At 38.7% G+C, this 20,819-nt stretch overlaps 1 protein-coding gene across 1 annotated transcript in view; it reads right to left on the bottom strand.

The window, feature by feature from the left end:
• Window positions 1-612: 612 nt before the first annotated feature.
• The window catches only part of EPM2A (EPM2A glucan phosphatase, laforin), a 38,732-nt gene continuing 18,525 nt past the window's right edge, over window positions 613-20,819 (bottom strand). The window contains exons 3-4 of the mRNA XM_075707147.1: window positions 3,727-3,968; window positions 613-2,313 (exon numbers count right to left, since the gene is read on the bottom strand). Of these exons, the coding sequence (XP_075563262.1) occupies window positions 2,033-2,313; window positions 3,727-3,968 (523 nt within the window). The 3' untranslated portion in view covers window positions 613-2,032. The remainder of the gene's footprint in view (window positions 2,314-3,726; window positions 3,969-20,819) is intronic.

Below are 20,819 nucleotides of genomic sequence, written 5' to 3' on the forward strand. Positions count from 1 at the left end.
AGAAGCACATGGTAGCAAAAGCTCACCATTTTTACTTTAAACTCAAGCAAAATAAGGTAACTCCTGGGCACTTGTGGGCACTCAGCTGTAGCTCTGCACATTCACACAGCAGCCCAACAGCCAGACAGCACCGCTGACGTACCCGCTCTGCTCTCCACATCAGGCTAGGAGGAACAACCCCTGGTTTTGGTCTTCAGAGGTATTAGAGGTGCCATATCACCCACGCATCTTTGCTGTGCTGTTTTTTGATTTCCTCCTCAACAGCCCATCAAAACTGACGCAGCATAGCAGACAAGACATGGGCTGTTACAGTCAAAGTGGCTCGTCCCACCTCTATATAGAAATAACAGTCATGACCCTTTTTGCTATTCATGAAACTGGGAGCCAAAGACATATGACAAAATGGGCTGCTGAAACTGTCATTATGTTTTTATTTAACAGAGAACTCTTCTCGGCCATTTTCTATGCAGGCAGTGTTATTTCAAAGGAAAATGTAAGAAACAAAGTCATAATCAAAACCACACATACAGAATAACTTAAATAAACATTTTTCCTTTGAAGATGATTCAAGTATAGGATAAATAAAATGTATTATATTATTCTAGACATTCTCCATAAACAGTTCTTATCTAATAGGTTCTCCGTTAAGTTTTCAGATCATCAATACATATCAGCTAAACTACTCTGGCACTGACTGGGTCTTTAGAGGGTCAAGTTGGCTGGAAAAAACGAGATTTCACTGAAGAATAAACCTATAAAGATTAGGTTTCTTAATGTTTATACATTCGTATAAATCCTTAATTCTCTGTTCCTTAGGAAATGCTTTCTCCCCCTTCTCTCTTGGACTTAACCTACAGCAAACTAGTTTTACCTGAGCAGGGCTGGAAGCTGTTGGTACCACTGCTTAGTTTAGCTAAGGGACTGAGCAGCACTGGAAAACATTAGGGATCATCCACAAAGCCAACATTACCCTACAGAGGCTAAGCTCCTGAGAAACCCTCTACAGAATTGCTCCTTGCTCCTATAAAGGAATGTATTCGCTTCACTTGGCTAAATCTAGCATCTGTGAACATCCACACACTGCTTGTGCAAGAAGAAGAGACTTTTGCTATAGTCAAGAAATTCATCTAGGTCAACAACACAGAGGTTGTGGCATCAGTCATGCACAGAGGCTTATCATGCAGTTCCTGTACGTCCTGTTTTAGCCCAGTGGCTACTGCTTAGATTGACTTGGCACCTAGGGAGCCCACTGTATAACGCTGCATAGACCAGAAAAACAAAATCTATCTTTGACTTAGAGATCTTATAGTGTAGGATAATGTAATAAATAGTAGTGCTTCCCTGCAACAGAGTAAGACTGCAGTAAGTGGAGCTGTTTCCTCTCTTCATGTCACATCCCACCATAACCCCCATGTCATAAAAGAATATAGCTATAACTCATAAGATTCAACATTAACTACATAAGTAAAGAGAGCAAATTTTAGTTCACTGCATTAGACATTAGCTTTTTGTTTAAGAAACTGAGTTGAAAAATCAGACCTTCTGGTCTTTCTCATTAATACCACTTGTCTACAAAACTACTAGAAAACACTTCAGTAATGTACACTCCACCTAAAATAACTGAGCAGCTTTGATGATCAACTCCATCCTAACTTGAACACCTTAACCCAGTCAAGCTTTGTATCTGTTTTTCTGAGAATGTCTTCTCTTTCTTGCCACTGAAATATTGCCAACTATTTCACATCACGTCTTAATGTCTACCCTAAAACCTCAGCTCCTATAGGCAAGTAGTTAAAAGAAAATCTTAGTTTCCCTTTGCAGAGTTTCTAGGTCTCATACTTGCAGAAAAAGGCTTGAAAACATGAATCATATCAGCTTAAAGAAAGCAAGTAAAAAACCCTCAAAGGCACTTTTAAACAAAATTCTCACAACTTCTGTGACAAGCTTATAATTTGAAGAGGAGAGGCAGGACTCTGACTCATGATTTCTAAGTCCTTGGGGTTCAAATACACCTTTCTCCTCTTCTGCTTTTCTACTCTTGTACTTTGCATGAGGAACGAAGATGCCCAAATTTCTGGTAGAAATCATCTTCAGCACGAATCAGAGCTTCCTCGTCAATGTAGACAGCTGGCCTCCTGGAAACCAAAAAGTACTGCACTTTCCGCAGGCTCCATCCCATCACATACTTCAGCCAGCCACTGACAGCAGCTGTAGACCTGCCAACACCAGCGTTGCAATGAACATAGACAGTGTGTCCATTCTCCAGTAGCCCGTGCAAGAGGCAGACAGCTTGTGGCAACATCTGTATTCTTCCTAAGGTTAAAAACAAGGCACATTCATTTGCATTTCAGAAAGCTTAGTTCACGGTTGAGATTATGTCTGTACAGCCTGATGCACTGTGAATCAAAATGGCAAACCTGACATATTTTGGTCTTTTTCTTTTTGTTTTTTTCCAAATGACCTTCTGCCCTAACCTTTGTTTCTTCTGGCAACATAGATTCAGATCACACAAAATCTGTAAAATGCCCCAAGTCTTCTCTAAATATACATTCTGATTGACACTGAATTTGTGCGGCACTTTCATTTTCACAGCGAATGAGATAAGGCAGCAAATTACATCAAACAGCACATCTTACATAGCATTAAAGTTAGCAAGTGCAAAGTTTTTTAGTACCAGAGGTTTGTGAAGTTACGTACATACTCCTGCTTTCCAAACCATTGCAATGAAGGCCATTATGTCAATAATAAGTGAGGGAGGGAGGGAGAGCAGAAGAGTATTTTCCTGTACAACTTAATACTGTTGTGATTTAATTGTGTACTAAGCGTATGGTTAAACAACACAGAACAGTCTTTCACACTCCCAAAGGGATGACTATACCACATTTCCTGATGCCTTGCTCCCTGTTACCCCAGGAACTGAAGCTGCAAACATGAGAGCCTAACTTCTCCTCATGGCACAGATTAGCACTGACATTAAGCCCTTTCGAATCCCTGCTTTAAGGTCTCCTGTCTTCCCTGATGTCCTATTACTGATAGGACAGTTCTCTATTTGTGGCAGCAGTATTTCACTCCATTGAAAGCACTCTCTTCTCCTGGTAGGCTACTCACTTGAAAACACGCACACTTTCTAACCTACTGGTTGGAAACAAGATTTTGAACTGAGCATTCCAACAGAGGATTTAAAAACAATAATTTATGTTACGACATGAGGTGCTATCGGTACTCTAAACTAATTACAAATAATTATATAAATGACTCTACGGAGATTTATCAGAGTGGGATACTATAGTTAAAGAAAAACTATTTGCTGGGGGAGGGGAATAGCAGAGACACACATACAGCACTGTCTCTCCAGTTTTAACCAGCAAGGATGGCAAGCTGTCCTGCTGTGCAAGCTTGCAGTCTTCCACCTACACAGCATATTTTCATTATACAGGCTGAATTCAAGCTGAAAGCAAAAACAGTCAAGCAGTTACCAACGTCATATGGCTTTAAACTCAAATACACATATACTGCCAGACACGAAGTACTTTAGATGGCCTCTCCATCTACAAGAAAATATGAACAATTTGTTAGAGAAAACACACACAGAAATTACACCTTGTGCATTAGCTATATTTTTATGCAAAATTTACACAGAAAAAAATGCAGTCATGAAAGTGACAGATTAGTAATTCAAAGGGTTTGTTACTATTAATTTAGCCACAAGAGTGGTCTGAGCATTACCTTCAGTGCTCATGTCCGGGGTTGGCATCCAGACATAGGCAAGACCTTCCTCTTTATACAGTTTCATGAGGATTTCAGGGCTCATGGGTTCCGGGTAGCGGTTGCAGCCCCAGGAATTCTGAACAATGTCCCATTCGGTCTGGAAGTTCATCACAGCTGTAACACCCAGCTCATGCTTCAGCTTGACAGTCACATGCTCCAGCTGCCGAGGGCAACTTCCCAGCCAGATGTTTGGCAGAATTCTAGCATTGAGAAAACATTGCAGTAGGATCGATTAAAATATCTTAACAAAGAAACTACCAAGTTCAGCGGTGTTCCAGCTCCAAACCTGCTTAGCATCATCATACAAACACTGCTAAGAGCAGCCTTTTCATGTCATGCAGTAAGCAGCTTCTTATTTCATTACAGTTGAGTTGGTAATGTTTGATGCTGGGGATCAAGTTCCTAACCCACCACAAAGAGCCAGAGTGTCTGAGAAAAAATTCAGAGCATAATTAGTAGCACAGGGCTCCAAGGCATCCATCATTACGCTTGCAGTAGAAACTTAGTAACATCGCAGATTAGAGTAAGAAAACTCTGAAGATTCCTGCAATTTGCATGAAAAAAGAGAGACCTAAAAGATTCATATGATCCAGAACTGAATTACTTTAGTAATAAGCCAGATGCATAGAACTCTTCCAGCTTCACAGCTACTGCTATAATGAGGAAAGTAGACAGAAAAAAACCCCAACCAACCTAAACTACCCTTCTGTGAGGAAACAAAAATGAATGAGTAATTTTCTTGCCATTTTTCTCTGTTCTTGCAGAGTCCAGTGGGAACCAAATACAGAATTACAATACATGTCTACCTTCCCTCAAGGTCTGAAGAACCAGAAATTTTGCAAGAAAACTCGAGAGACATGTGAAGGATGGATAAACATCCATATTTATGGTACTTACCTAAATCAAACTTCAAGATTTCTATGGTTTCCCATTGTTAATGATCATAAAACTACTGTATGTCTCTACAGATTTTGACATAAACATAAACTGAATATTAAGTCTTGTTTTCAAACGAAGATTTTTAATCTGCACATGCAATTAAACTGATGGTATCTTCAATGGATTATTTACATGCACAAACTATTAGTGATCTACTCTGATTTTTTTCATTTGCATAAACTTCTATTTCAAGCATGCAATCCACAAACTACACAAAATATCCCTGCAGTTGAACATACAACTCTGCAAACTTTATTAACTGCAAAAAAGTGAAGCCAATCTACAACAAAAGCAAGATCCTCAAAAATAAAATGTCTGCCATGCATTTCTTATGGCCTTTTCCAATTTTAATCTCAGAGACAAATAAGAAAAGTTTTATGTTTATTCAGGAGCAGTTACTCCTGTAGACAGCCCTTAAATCATCAGGTAGCTATTTCCATTGCACTATCACAGTAATAAGTGCTTACTAGCATTTCATTAAGATCTGTAATTGACAATTATTAAATCCTGCTATGTTACTACTGAAAGATTGAAAAAAACCAAAAAATTCAAATCCAGGAAGCACTTATTGTTTCCTGTGTTTCAGCTGCACCCACGGTGAGTTACATACCAGCCACAAAAACACAGTCTTTAGCCCTAACAGCCCCTGTTTCAGTGAGACAACGTACTTGATCTCGGTATATGGTAACTGAGTCCAATTTAGACAAATATATTACAGAGCAAATAACCATTTCAACCATGTTTCAACAGTGAAATCATTTGAAGAGATTTGATTCAGTTATTGTTTCACATCCATGCTCTGGTCTAGAATGTGGTGAGAGTATTTCCCACTGCTAACAGAAAAAGCATTTGTTCTAAGCAGCAAGCAATTTTTAACCCCAAATTTCAGAAATTAAGATTTGCACCCTAAAGTCATTTCCTTTGTCACATTTCTCACACTCCTGAACACTACCTTTCTAAAGGAGAGAAGACATGGAAAGAAAGAAGTTCTAATACACAGGCTCTGGATTTCTTAAGCTACAAATTAAATTCAGTTCATTTATTAAGAAATATCAATACCCAGTGGATTCCATGGCAACCTGAAGGAAATCCAATAAAGCACAACAAATGTGCATTACCATTATGTTCAAAGCACAATCCCACATGCTGGTACAGGAAGGGAGCTTCACAAAATTGCCCAAAATCCAGCATAACCAGGTAGAGCATTCCCGCTGACCAGAGGGATCAGCAAAGGCCCACGGCAACAAGTGCTTCGCTGCCCCACTTCCCACGTGCCAGCCCCAGAGCAAACCCCAGCCTAACCTGAAAGAGCAACCGCTGTCAGGCTTCTGCCACAGGGATCTGCTGCAATGATTGGAGCATTCCAAGGTGGCAAATGTAAGCCAAAGTGCCCTAACAGATGCTGATGAGTGGCTGGGGATGAGCAATGCCCACAAAACTCCATAGCGGGGAAAGAAAAATGTCACTATCACTAATACCTTGTGACAATATGAGGATATTCTTTCAAGAACAAGAACATCAGTATCCTTCCTTCAAAGGCTTTCCTGGAGACTCATACATATGTAATTCTCTTGATATTTTGGGAAACTTCTAATACAATAAGTTAGCATGACAGGAGAGCAAAAGTGTCTTTTCTAGCATTTGATTGAAATAGGAGTGACTAAAGCGTTCCTGAGATAAATAAAATTCTGGGTAGTACTCTTGCTTACAGATAAATCAATGCTTTATGATTTTCCCCCATTGATTATTTAGTGGGCGAACATCACAGCTGAGCTATCTGCAAGACTACTGGGATATACACCATTTGTTTATTCTGGTTTTATGACCTAAAGGGTCTTGTCCATAAGACCACCTGTTTTTCACAGTAACAGTTGCATTTACCGAAGAATCTGATGGGTTTACAAGTTTTTATCATTATCTTTCCCTATAATTAAACAAACTGTGGTGGTATTCAGAGAATGACCAAAACAACGACCAAAACAACATATTTAGGACAGCCAATTCTTGTAAATTATTCTTCTGATCAGGTCCTAGAGTTTAGCCTTTGAGAGGATCAAGATGCAGCCTTGACCTTGGTCTTCATTTTCTCTCTACCTTCTGCCTTGTGACAAGGCACATTACTTTAAATAGCGATACCACCTGATTATGATGACCCAACTATCATCCTGCCCGTGCTCTTTCTTTTGACATTGGCATCCTTTTAACAACATATAGGAGCTTATTCTTAGGTACATGCACGCCTCTTCTGGGCCTTCCTTGTTCTCTTCTCCTGAACCTGTGACAGTGAAAATGCTAAGAGCACTTACTAGAAATCAGATGAGGTTCCTGCACCTTTGTCAGAGCAATCTAGAAACATTACTTAGATTGCTATCTAATGCCCTGAAATGCATTTACAAACAGACAAAGGTTTTCAAGTGACAAAATTCTGCTCTCCAGTGGAAGATCTTGACATGTTCAAATATTGACTGATATGTAGAAAGCACACTGACGACTATCCGCACCTTCAGAAATATTTTCCTAATGTCCAACATGATTAGCGCAGTCACAGGTCACAGTGATTTCTTCTTGTCTCCACAACGGACACAAAGAACAGATTATTCCTTGCCACTCTGCAAAATCCCTTTACCTATCTGGAAATTACTAACACACACACATACAGCCTTGTATTCTTCACACACACACACACTTGCTTGTCATATATTCAAAGCATTTGACAATTCTTGTTTGCCGTTGGACTCTCCAGCTGGTCAACATCTTTCTTAAGATCTAGACTGGATATGAGGAAGAAATTTTTTTACAATCAGGAAAATTTACAAAACTGGAACGGGTTGCCCAGAGAGGTAGTGGAGGCCCCATCCCTAGAAACGTTCAAGGTCATGTTGGACTGGGCTCTGAGCAACCTGATCTGGTTAAAGCTGTCCCTGCTCACTGCAGGGGGGTTGGGCTAGATGACCTCTGAAGGTCCCTTCCAACCCAAAGCATTCTATGATTCTATGTTATGCCCAGTACTGGAAAGCGGTCTCGCCATTTCTGAGCAGAACTGAAGATTAGTTACTTCTTGTGCCTCAAAGGCAATATCCCTATTTACAGTTCCCCTATTTTCCTTTTACAGCATGACACTGTTGACCTATATTCAACATGGAATTCTGTTTGCAAGTTAAGATCTCCCACAAGAGATGAGCCTACTCAAGGAGAGAGTAAAATCTGCCCAAACCAGAATTACTTAAGATTTTATTAGTTACAACCACCAGTGGTATCAAATAAAACTAAATAAATATGCAGCAAAGGAGCAGATGAAATTCACAGTTGAATGCATCTCAGTAATACACCTTGGAATAAATAGTCTCAGCCACTCACACACATCACTGGGTTTTAAGTTAACTATAATCAATTAGAAAGGGAAACAGTACATGCTTGCAGTGATGCTTGGTGAAAAGTGTTGCTTTATAGAGAGGTCAAAGTGATAATATTAGCCTGTACATAGAATTGAACAGAAAATAACAGAAAATTTATAGTAACCTTCTAAAAATCAATGATCCTGTTCTATGAACTCCAACTTTGAACTTTCTATTCACTATTTTATTGTATCAAAAAAGACACAGAAAAATTAAAACATTCAAAATACAGGACATGCCAGCTATTTCTTGTGAAAATATTTCATATGAGGGCAGACTAAGAATTTATCACATTTAAGAGGGAATTGGATGACTGCTTAAATACATGGGAGGGGCAAATCAACGGGCCCTCTCTATATAAATGAGGTAAAGAATCTCAACTTCTATATAGTAGTTGCTTTATAGGTGAAACTAAGAGATGAGAAAAATGGCAGATTTTTTTAAATCATTTTTTTTAATTCTTGCATCTTCCTCCAAAATACTGACAACATAGGCAGATATCAAAACAGAGGACTCCCTGGTTTGGTCTTGTACAAGAATTCTGGTTTCATTACATTCTCTTTAAATAAAGGACAGAGAGACATCTCAGCAAAATGCCTCCTTACCAATGAAATAATAATGTAGAACTGAGGGGTTACGACACTAACATTTCATTGCACATTGCACAGGACACGTGGGTAAATGGCTGTGGTCTTAATCCCCTCTCCTGCTGACTTACTGATAAATTCTCCTTGCAGAAGACAAGCTGATGGAGGCTTTGTGATGAGGGGCTTGACTTAAGCAGGATTGACTGAACACAGTCTGATACACTCAATTGCCCAGCACGCAGACAGGCACTACAGGCCAGAGCAGGAGAGCAAGGTTTTGATGATACTATAGTCTAACTCACAGAACACCAAGATCTAATAGCCAGGCTTAATATGATTGCTCTTATCAATAAAGATGGATTAAATGGCCATAACCTTAGCAGAAGTCATCAGAGAAAAGTACTGATTAATGATAAAACTATATCCTACTGAAACAACACACCTTCAGACCTTGTAAAAACTACTTATATTTTTGAACAAAAAATTGCTTTTACCTAAATGCCAAATGTAGAAGGAGCACAAGTCATTGCTTACAAATTTGTTCTGCTTTACCACTGAAAGAGTGCAGTTTATTGTGAAGTTAAGAATTCCATCTCAGGGCTTTAAATGAGGAGAAATAAATAGACTACAATGTAGTTCCAAGGTGTTTTTTTTTCTTTTTCTTCTTCTTCTTATTTGGCACTGTGATGAAAAGTAATTAAGCTCTGGCAAATTTTCTTCTTAGATGTAATTTGGACTACTTATCTAGCCTCTCACATGGGAGCAGACCTGGCAACTAAAAAGAAACACCTGCTTTTATCACTTTAGAACAACACTTTGTCAGCTTAGCAATATGCAAAGTTTCTCAAGCCCTTCAATTCTGAGTGTTATGCTTAATAGTCCCTTATTTATTCCATGTTCACAAATTTATGCGTGAATGTGGTATCAAATTACCTCATTTGCTGATACGCAGAGCAAATAAGCCATTAAGATTTGACCTCAAGCTGACAATGTGCTAAAATGAAAACAGGTAAGAATAATATCAAACCAACAGCTGAAATATAAGGTTAGCCAGACATTCAGCTACAAAGCAGTTCCAGTCATACAGTGCCCTCAGGTTCTGCTGTCTTAGGAGGGGATTTCCATAACATCATCTTGATGGCATAAAAGGGCTTGGTTGTCCCCTCGTCACCCACCAATCTGCGTTTACAGCAGGTGGTATGATGCACTCTTCAGGTTGTGAGACAAGGAGCAACCGTGCTAATGCCTAAGCACAGCACAGCTCTCCTCCTCATTCATAACCTCCTGGTGGGCTCTGTCTACTTTATGGATTGTCCTAGGTTTGAATGCACCAGGGATGCAGGATAAGAAGGATCCATGTGAGTAGAATTAAAGTCAGTCATGTAAGAGAAGTTTAGTCTATGTGGATCCACAAAGCTTTCTGTTTATGGCCCATTTTCCCCTTCCACAGCAACCCCAAACATTCCCTTACAAGGAGTGCAAGAGCTTTATTAGAAGAAACTCACAAAAACATCTCATAAGGACAGCTGCAGAGATCAAGAGCATTTCTAACATCCTATACCCTGCCACAGCAGAGAACATATTTGATGAAAACACCTAGACCTGGGAAGTAAACCACCTCTCACAGTGCAAAAATGATAATACTTGGATAAATAAGCAGTAGCACTATGCCTGAGAGTCACAAAATAATCCTTCTGTTGTATTCAGTACTGGTAGACCATCATCAGGAGGAATGGGAAGGAGGAAGAACAACACCTGAAGAGTCCAGCATAGAGTACCAGGACAATCAGAGGTCTAGAAGACAAGTTTTCAGAGAAAAGACTGAAAGAACCGAGGGTTAATATCAAAATGATATCAAAAAAAGTACTGAGATGTTCCAAGCTCAACCACTCTGTGATTCTAGGAAAAAGAGGATAGGAGTTCCCAAGCATATAAGAGACGGCTATAAAGGAGCAGGATACTAATTTGTTCTCCAAGTCTGCTGTGGAGAGGACAAGAAGAAATGAACTTAAATTGCACTAGGAAGACTTAAGTTGAAATTAGAAAAGCTTTTTAATGGTAGGAATAGTGAGGTAATTGAATGGAAGAGTAACAGGGCTGTAGAATCTCATCACTGAGATTAAATCATATTTAAGATCAGGCTGGATAAACCTGGAATAATTTAAATGTAATTGAGGCTAAGTTAGAGCAAGGAAATGGACTGGATGCTTGTTGAGGCCTCTTGGAGCCTATGATCTATGACACTATAATCATGAACTTTAATTTCCATCTCTGGGATCACTACCTATATTAATTTATCAAGCTCCATCTTGAAATAATTTAGGTTCCTTGTTCTCCCTGCCCTATTTGAAAGGCCATGCCAGAATTCAGACATCATTCCTTTGATGTCAGAAACCTTGTTCTAATTTACACTCTAAATTCATTCAGAAGCAATTAATATCCATTTGATATTAAAGCAGGTTCAATTTCAATAATTATTCTTCCTCCCTTGTACTAATTCCTGAATATCTCTTACAAATAGTAATATATCCTTTCTCTCAGTCTTCATTTAACTATGCTGTCTATCTCGGACACCAGAAGTAGTGAAGCTATGGTAGCACAGAGTTCCTTGCAAGCCAATTTATTTTTCTTCAACTCCAGTGTCATAACACCTACACAGCCTGTGGAAAATGCCTTCATTCATCCCAAGTTAGCTCAGGTATCTCTGCTTTTCACTGAAGTTTGTGATGAAGGCATATCTTATGTCAAGGAATCCCTGACACAGAAACAAAAAAGAATATTACATAGTTTTTACTTTCATTATAAATGATCCAGCAACCAAGCCAGGAGGTATGGGGTTGCTACTCTACCCTTAATTGGTTTAGTGGTGGACTTGGTAATGTTACGTTACTGGTTGGACTGGATGATCTTAAAGGTCTTTTCCAACCTAAACGATTCTATGATTATTTCGTATTTTAAATGGGTTTGCAAACCCAAATTTGCTATTCCCATTCCTCCCATGATGCAAAGAGGATGCAAAGTTCACCTAACAAGAAAACTTGGGGATTCTTTTTGTGGGATACCTCCTGACCACAAAGCTCCTGTGAAGAAGGCAACACAGAAGAGGCAGTGTATCCTCATTAACAGGGATTGCACCATTACTGCAAAGGTCAATTACTGATAGATCAGATAAACCAGCCTGATACAGCTGATCTCTTCCATACCAGGTCTAGAACATGTTCCAGATTTGTCCCCCCTTGGGAAATGGAAGTGCAAAAGGGATTGTTCTTCTGACACAATGACAGATCAAATTTATCTAATTTTGTCTCTAGGATAAGTGTGCATGCTCCAATAAATTAAATGGAATTGCTCTCATTAAGCTTGAAGTACATTTGAATCTATACAGGGAAAAAAACCACACTATAAACTCTTCTCCCCTCTCATTCACCTCACTCCATTAAAAAGCTTAAAGCCAATGAATTTATATCTTATACATTATTTATAATCTATTTTATCTCTACTCTAGATATGATCTAAAATAACTTGGTCACACAAGACTTTATGTACATGACCAAAACTAAATTGTGAAAGATAAAATTTTATCCTCCCTGTATTCAGAGGGAAATATGTCATATTTCACTACGTATTTCTACTGTGAGGATGAGAAAGTAATCATTCATAAACACACCAGTGCCTTGTAGGACAGGGTGTCCAGATCTAGCTTTATAGGACTTAGACTTTCTTTTCACACACACACGTCAGGTTTCTACTGATGCCTAAGGAGCACACTGCATGCAGCAGAAAGCAGGATTTGCCTTTGTAGGGAATGACTCTTCTTGTACTTTCATTTGTATAAACATTATCTGAAGGAAACAATATGCCAATTACAAAAATACAGCCTGAGAAGAGAATCAGGTTCCAAGGTTTGCACTGAACAACCTGGAAAGGACTCCTCCATTGGCTTGTGAGGATTAACACTTAAATGCTCCAATTACAGATTCTTGTCTCATGTAACCATGGTTGCCAATGGTTACTTCCCACATATGTCTCCATTAGGTTGCCAACATTCCCATTTGTTTTGTATTACAACAAATACTCGGAAACATAAGAACAGCAGGCTGCTAAACTAGGCCAGATCATAATGAGCCATGAATCTCTTGGCATTAGGAATGAGAATTTCTAGCATTAATGCTTAGCAATGGGAATGATGCCACTGCTGGCACCTTTAAGTTAAAGCATCTTAACAAAATTGACTTAAACTGCTACAGATGAACTTTTAAGTTAGCGCCCAAGAAGTTTCAGGAATCGTTGGTAAAATATCTTTTATCTTCTCTCAGAGTTTACTTATTAGCAGCTGCTTAGAAATCTAGATTGCAAAAATAATAAAAGATAAATCCACTTTTCAATATGCAGCATTTGCGATCCAATGGCAATGCTTTCCAATGCTTCAGAAACAAGGACATATTCATGAAAATTACATAATTGCAAAGCACAGCTTATTGAAAGGTGGCCTTGTGATCCACATGGCAGCATATGCACATGTACAGAATACCAGAATCCCCTCAGAACTGCAAAGGTCAGAGGAAGAAGCTCATCTATCCCTGTTGTACCATCCAAATACAACAGTCTTGATGGGCTCTGTATCTGTGTTCATTCCAGTTAAGATATTTATCCAGAATTGCTAAACCTGCATCAGTTCATTTATACTAATTTTAAAGAGGGACAGGCACATTCTAGAGTACCACAGGCTGGGGACATCTTAGAAATATTGAGAAAAACTGAATCAATCAATGCATCACCACAGTCAGCTACATAAATATCTAAAAGAATGTGTTCCCACAACAAAGTCAAATCAAAGGGACAACAGCTGCATGGTGCTACCATAATAAAATTGTCAGAAAACTTCGTTCTAGCTAACATACCTGGTTACCAGATTATAAACATAAAATTAATAACCCTGGGGGATGAGTTTCCAACCTCAGAGGCTGAGGCTGAGACTGTAATGGAGATACAGAGAGGCTCCAGAAGGACCTGTGTAACCCTTTTAAACACGAAACTGCAAAGTACAGTGGGATCTCCTGAAGAAGTCTTGGATGTCAAAAGGGAAAAAAAATAATCTGATTTAAATTTTATGAATGAGCAATGCTGCAGGTTTTATTGGAGCCCAAAGATTGAAATAATTACCAAGGATTGCCTATTTTTTTTAAACTGCCATTTTTTTTCAGATTTCTTTCTTTTCCTAGCAATATCATTTCACCTGCTTGGAAATTGAAATTGCAGGCATTTGAACAAAGGTATTAAAGTGATCTACTGTTACTAAAGTTTATGTAAATGTGTTTACATTCTCGGCTGAAGCTTGACTTTGCAAATTTGTAAAACATTACTCATACTGGATAGCCTTATTACCTAGACCGCAAATATATTTGAGAAGCTTTTTCCTCCTTTCATCTCACCAGACTGAAGTAACTCAGTATTACAGAAAGCTAAGAAATTCAGTCTTCTGCAGTGAAAGCAGTAGTTAATGCTGTGCTTAGGAATGGTCTGCACATGGCCAACCCTTCAAGCTGGCAGCCAGACTGCAGAAAGAAGGAACACTAAAGAAATTATTTTATCAGGGAAGCTGCATACCCTCTTCATCAGACCTTCACTTTGGGAGAGTGAAGGCACTGGATATAACTGTTCTGAAGAGTTTTGAAAAGGCAGTCCTGGAGAAGCTAGAGAAACTAAGACAATACTTTTTAAAAAAAAGGCTCTAGAAGCCCACCAACATCCACACATACATACTAGCACCTAGCATCCAGCCCCTGAACTGAAAGACAGAGCCATGGAGAGCCTTGCTGCTGGCCCACGGCTGATGAATGGACTTTCTGCGTGAATGCTGCCTCCTTTTCCTGCTGCTCTTCACTCAATGACTTTAAATTAGAGGGAGGGAGGGAGGGAGGAAGGAAGGAAAAGAGATAAAGATTCTAGTTCGTTATTGATCTTATTTGTATTCTACATTTTCTTGTCTCTGTATTAAAACTGAAATGCACATTTCCCCTTTTTCCTCTTCTTGCATGCTTAAAATCATCTTTTCTATTATTAGGTTTTTCACATCAAAGAGAAGAGACATTTCATTTAAACTTATAAACCATGGTGTCTATTGAACCAATAAAGAAGAAATCCATATTTCTTGTAACTTGGCAACGTCTATGACATTTGACTCAATTTTTGTCATAGTTCACAAGAGGACATACATTTAACTTCTGAACAATAGCAGGGATTATGTATCTGATTCCCTGAAATTAAATTTCCCAAAGTACAAGCATTAAAGGAGGGAATGAGATTTTCAGTTCGGCCTCTTAATATGTTCCCTGGGAAGACAAACAGAGTTTATTTGTTTGTTTTTTGTTTTTTCTTGCAGAGAGAAAATTATATATGGGAAACTACAGCAGCAATTTGATAATCTGTATTTACTCTTGGGAAATAAAATACTTATGTTTCTGAGACAAACTTCACAGAAACTAGAGCTACACTCAAGTTTTCTTTCTAATAAATAATTTTTTATCCTTTAAGTAGGATTCTCCACATTTCTATGTGGAGGAACTTTTTTTAAATTATCTTGTAAATATCTAAAGTATTTAAGCATGAAAACTTGCATTTATATCTCTCAGCATTTATAAAAATTATTGAAGATAGAGGTAGAATTCATAACTTAACAGCTTCAGCTTGCCACAGTTTTAAGTGAAGTATCTTTTACACTTTCCCCATTTCATTTGGGTTGAAACAACTATGCAGTGTTTATTTCAGACTTTCTGACTTACAGGTTACCTGCTTCAGAAATACAGTATACACTGAGCAAGCAAATACCAAACCAGCTGGTGGTAATAAAGTATCTGATGGTGTCACCTTTCACATTTGGGGACTGAAAACTCTCATTTTGAGGCTTTTTTTTTTTTTTTTTTACTTAAGTCAGCTGCAGGCTGGCTGGGCTACCCTGCCCTAGGAGCTGTGTCTGCAAAATACCGCAGGAAGGGTAGGCAGAGTGGGTCTACACTACAAACACAAGTCCCTGGTTCAACAGTTTCACCAGTTGTAAATTCTGGAGTTTTCTTAGCAAAGTTCTTCCGATAACAACCAAATATCTGAATTCGCTCCCTCCTGGTACACTAAATAGCAATAAGGTTGAGTACACAACCTCTGCTTTTGAAAAAGAGCTTCTGCTATCTTCAGATAAACTGTATTAAGAAATGCCAGCGATTACAGGGCACCTAATAAATGCATGTAAAAGCTAAGAGGAAATAAATATCTGCGAGACAACTGAAACATCATCTTTGCTGAAAGAGCGATGCTGCCCCTTCCCCGTCGCCCCGGCTGTGAGCTAAATTGCCCAGGATTTCACAATCTCAGTCAATTTCGTTCACAGCCGGCAACGCCAGCAAATTGCTTTCCAATGGAGACAGAACTGTACTCTCTCTCTGACAACCTGAATGTTAAGGAGCAGAGAGGCAGGAAAGAGGGCTGAAGACCTGCAGAAGAAATGCAGGCAAGAGACAGGGAGGCACAGTAAAACAGAAAGAGAAATTAGAAGCAACAATAGTTTTTGCTCCCTAACAGTGGCACCCCACATAAAATTCATATTTACTAGACTATCAGCATTTGTCTGTTATATCCCACAGAGAAAAACAGAACAAATAAGTATGTTTACTCCTCAAGGTTTTTTCCTGGAGGGTTCCCAGTCTTCCTTCTGGTTTTTGCTCCAAGAATGACACAGAACTGTAAGTTTTTCTTAAGAAGGAAGGAAATCATTTTGTGCAGTGACACACCTATGAAAAGATCCATTTTAAAGAGAAATAGTGGTTTTAAGCAAATATGACCCACTACCAGTCAGCTGATGAAAGGCCTGCTGCCATTTTATTAACGAAATACTCATTCCTGAACAATCACACCTCTAAATAAACACTTCTCAATCAAACGCCTGTTCCAAATGCCACATATGAATGGCACAATGCTGAAGAAAAATTCAGAAAAAAGTCCAGATAAAACTGACAAGACTATCCAGACAGCATGCTGAGCTCCCCTTTGGCTTGTTGTGTCATGCTGCCCGCTCCCTGTTTAGAAATTACTTGGCTAAATTACTACTCTTTCGAGTTAAACCCTCATTTCAGGTTTTCTTTAAAAGCACTTTGCATGCCACGAGCTCCTGGTATGTGAATAAAAGCCAGTTGCTTCCAGGAAACAGCAGGCGCTCTTTGCAGCTTTCTCTCCCTCTGCCATCTCACAACTCAGCTATGGACTTCCTACCAGGTTTTTTAAATTATTTTTAAATTTTTTTTTAAATTTGCCAAATTTACTGAGCTGACTAGAAGCACATTGAGCCACGCTCAATTTATACATATAAATTATTCGGTTTCCAGAGGAGTGACACGTCTAATAATTGGCGCCCTGCAGAGCTTCGTGCCGCTGTGGCGTTACAAGCACCAGGACTCTTGCTGCGGTCCCATTCCTCCTCCTGCTGGCACGCAGACGCTGCCAGTCCGGCAGCGGCACTGCACGGAGCTCATAAAGCCCAGCGCAGCCCTGTGGCAGACAAAATGATATTAACTTCTGAGATGAAAGTACATTAAGAGCTTTGTTGCTGCAGAAGCTCTCTTTTGCCTAGGGAGCGTGACTGTTTAGGGTTTTTAGCAATACTATCAGGAAGCTAATGCATATCCATATCACTTCCCTAGCCATCAGAGTCTACGGAAGCCAACTGGTTCTTCCTCGGCTAAGCCACGTGGCAGTTTTTAGGGCTTTGACGTTACTTCTGAGTATGATTCAGACTGTGATTAGTGAGAAAAAAACCCCACCAACACTTTTTTCAGATGTGTAACATCCAAAATATTTCCTTTATCTTTCTTTGCAGGGATAAGGGATGGAAAGAACTTCACAACCCTGCTTTCTCTCAAGAGGAGTACAACAAAGGCAAACAAGACATAATGAAGGCGCCATGGAAGCCATTTCTTTCTAGTACAGATAAGTGCTAGACATTACTCTGGGGGATTCAGTAATTTCCGAATGGTTAAAATATTCCGTGTTTCACTAGAAATACATCGGTTTTCATCAAAAGTGAAATCCACGTATCATATGATTTGCCCTTATTTGCTATCAAGAATTATTCTAATTGCTGTATAACCTAAAGCAGTGTAAAACTCCACATTAAATCACTTATAAAATATTATGCTGTTTCGACTCTATATATGAACTGTTCAAAATTATTAATTTACCAATAATGCTGACAACATACATTGTGGCTTTATAGAAAGAGGAGAAAACACTCAGAAAAGCTGGTGAATATTAATGATGCCTGCCATGTGAAAAATCACTGACATAAAAATATTAATCGTTCACAAGTTTGCTAGTTTTTAGACACGTTTGATGCCAAAATCATTCCCACCCCCAATTTTATCATATTTACAGAGATAATTTACCATTCATCAGCCATTGCTTCAACAGTATCATCCCAATGTCCAGACGGTATTTTGTGTCCCTCAGCCACTGCAGTACACAACAAACCTGGCAGCATGCTGGCTAGTCTCTATTCATCAGATTTAACAAACCAGACACTGTAATAGAAGTCATACTGGGAATTCAAACACTGATGTCAGTCATGCAAAAATCTTTAATCTAAAAGCTCTATGATTTTTTTCTTCTGGCAAAATTTACATCACCCATTCTAAAGCCAGATTGTGCTCGTTACTGGGGCACATACAAGATACGTGATTAGAAATGAGTAGCTGAGATCCAGGAGTTCCCATTTCCAGCTTCTTTCTAGCATTCAGATGGTAGGTCTCGGCAAGGGAACCAGAGCTGTGCTGACAACAGCTATTTGCTGATAGAAAACCAAAATGACTGAAAAATGAGTTCCCTCAATCCAGTTCATCCACAGTATTACAATGGTATCACAGTTTGTGACCGCACCACCGGTATATCCTAACTATATTCCTGTGCACAATTCAAGGGACTGAGATTTGTAGTTAACTCTCTGATAGCCTGGCTTAGGTTATCCCAGCCAGGCACCATCCTCCCCATGCAAAATCACAAACCTTGGAAAAGCAGAATCAGTTTTCAAGTTTTTAGTCATTATTAGGGAAGGTGCAGTGCAGGGAGTTCATGAAAGAAGAAAGTCTTTGTTTAGATGGGCAACAAATGTGGAAGGAAAATGCATTTGTTACCCAATACAGGGACATATCGAAATTAAATAAATGTAAACAAATAAGGACTTCAAAAATGAATAAAACTCTGACCTCATAATATGCTTGTCTTCTCACTCTTGCTCCTAGTCCTTCACACTCACTGTTAATTTTCAAGAACTTAAATAAAAAAAAAACCAACTTAAAAGTAATTTCTTACAGTGGTTTGAAACCCATTTTCTTCACAGCCAAGAGTAGTAAAAGCATTTCACAGCTCCAGTTGAGGGTGATATAGAAAAAAAATGAAGATATACAAGGGACACAAAAATACAGTTAATACCTAAACCATTCTATAAATTCCCATTGGTAAGTAAACAATTGCTCTAATTTAGACTAGTTTAAGACTATAGCTCAGTATAAAAAAACAAAATTCAAACAAGTGGTCAAATATCCTAGTTTATGGGATAAACATATCACAAAATGTAGCTTAAAATATTTTCATTATTTAATGTATAAAATGGCCAGATAACTTTACAGTTAGAGCCTCAAGTACTGAAATCAAAGGCCAAAATCCTATTGATGTCAAGTATTTTCAATCAGGATTATTTTACTAGAATACAATCGAAGACTTTTGTTCCAGAGCTCATTATTTCTTATTCTTTTCTCTAATATTGTTACCACAAGAATTCTTTAGGCACAGGGGACAGCTAGGTCCCAGCTTTTAATGTTAATTATGGTAATCTTGGTAGACATCATCACCTCTTAATTCATAAATGTAGGCATAAAGTATCAGTTCAGCTGTCTACTACAGTAGCATAGTTCACTGCACTCTAGGTGGATTTTGTGACAGCTTCCTCTTTAAAGTCTTTTTTTATAATTCAGTAATAAAAAAATTACTTCAGAATTACACTTAAAACAGAAGGATATTTTATTTTGTGAATTATTTAAAACCAGTAAGTCGGAAGAGAAGTTAAAGAGTAAAAATAGATAAAAGTGCTCCCTCTTGTATTTTTTCCAGTCACATAATTCAAAGCTAATTCTGACTTCACACTGAACCGAGATGGACACTACTCATTAATATAGACTAGGGATGGGATACAAGATCAAGATGAAGACACCTGGCCCTGGTTATCTACAAACAGGTGTCTTCAGGCACAGCAATGCTCAATGCATTACCTAAGGACAGCTTCCCACTGACATCTGAGATGTCCTATAGCATCTGAACATCTGGATGGGGCTCACAGATATGGCCAAAGAGCTATAAGAAAGCATGTTCCTGTAGTGCAGCAGCTGGAGGCCAGACAGTAAACTCTAGAGCATCTCAAATGACACTAGACATCAACGTTCAAGCAACCAGGCAGGATGTTTAAAGTCTCATTATAACTCAATAGAGATCTCATCAGTATCGCCAGTGGAGTTTGGAGACCAATTCAATTCTTCAGTTCACTCTGAAGTAGACCTCTAGTCACCGGTGAGTTGAATTGCTGTATACAGACATATGAATTTAGTGGTCTTAATCTCAAGCTGAGTCCTACCACAGATGTCTTTAAGTATATCTTTAAGTTCATCAATCCCAGCAGTATTCTAACATTCAAATAGCAATAACTGCACCTTGTATGACCAAAGTAAGTTAACAGAAGTAACATTATGTTCCTTCTCCAGTGATTCTCAGGCAAAAATATATCCAACCAGATTCTTGTATTCCACCCCAATTAAAGATGCATGTCAATCAAGTAAATGCTCATTTTCTTCACAGGAGAATTACTACAGACAAAAGGAAACTCAGTGCTCATTGGCAGAATACTGCTTGAGTGCCTCGAGAAGGTAAACAAGAAGCATCTGGATTCTGCCCTGGATCATTCCTCATCCACTCACCTATCTACGTTAACATTTTAGTACACATCAGGAGCACACATTGTATGTGACTCTCCTGACGATCCCTACTTAACACTTATAACCTAGATTACTACGGCAGTGCTGAAGGAAACCGTCTTACC

Source organism: Pelecanus crispus, chromosome 3, assembly GCF_030463565.1.
Source record: "Pelecanus crispus isolate bPelCri1 chromosome 3, bPelCri1.pri, whole genome shotgun sequence".
Classification (NCBI taxonomy): Eukaryota; Metazoa; Chordata; class Aves; order Pelecaniformes; family Pelecanidae; genus Pelecanus; species Pelecanus crispus.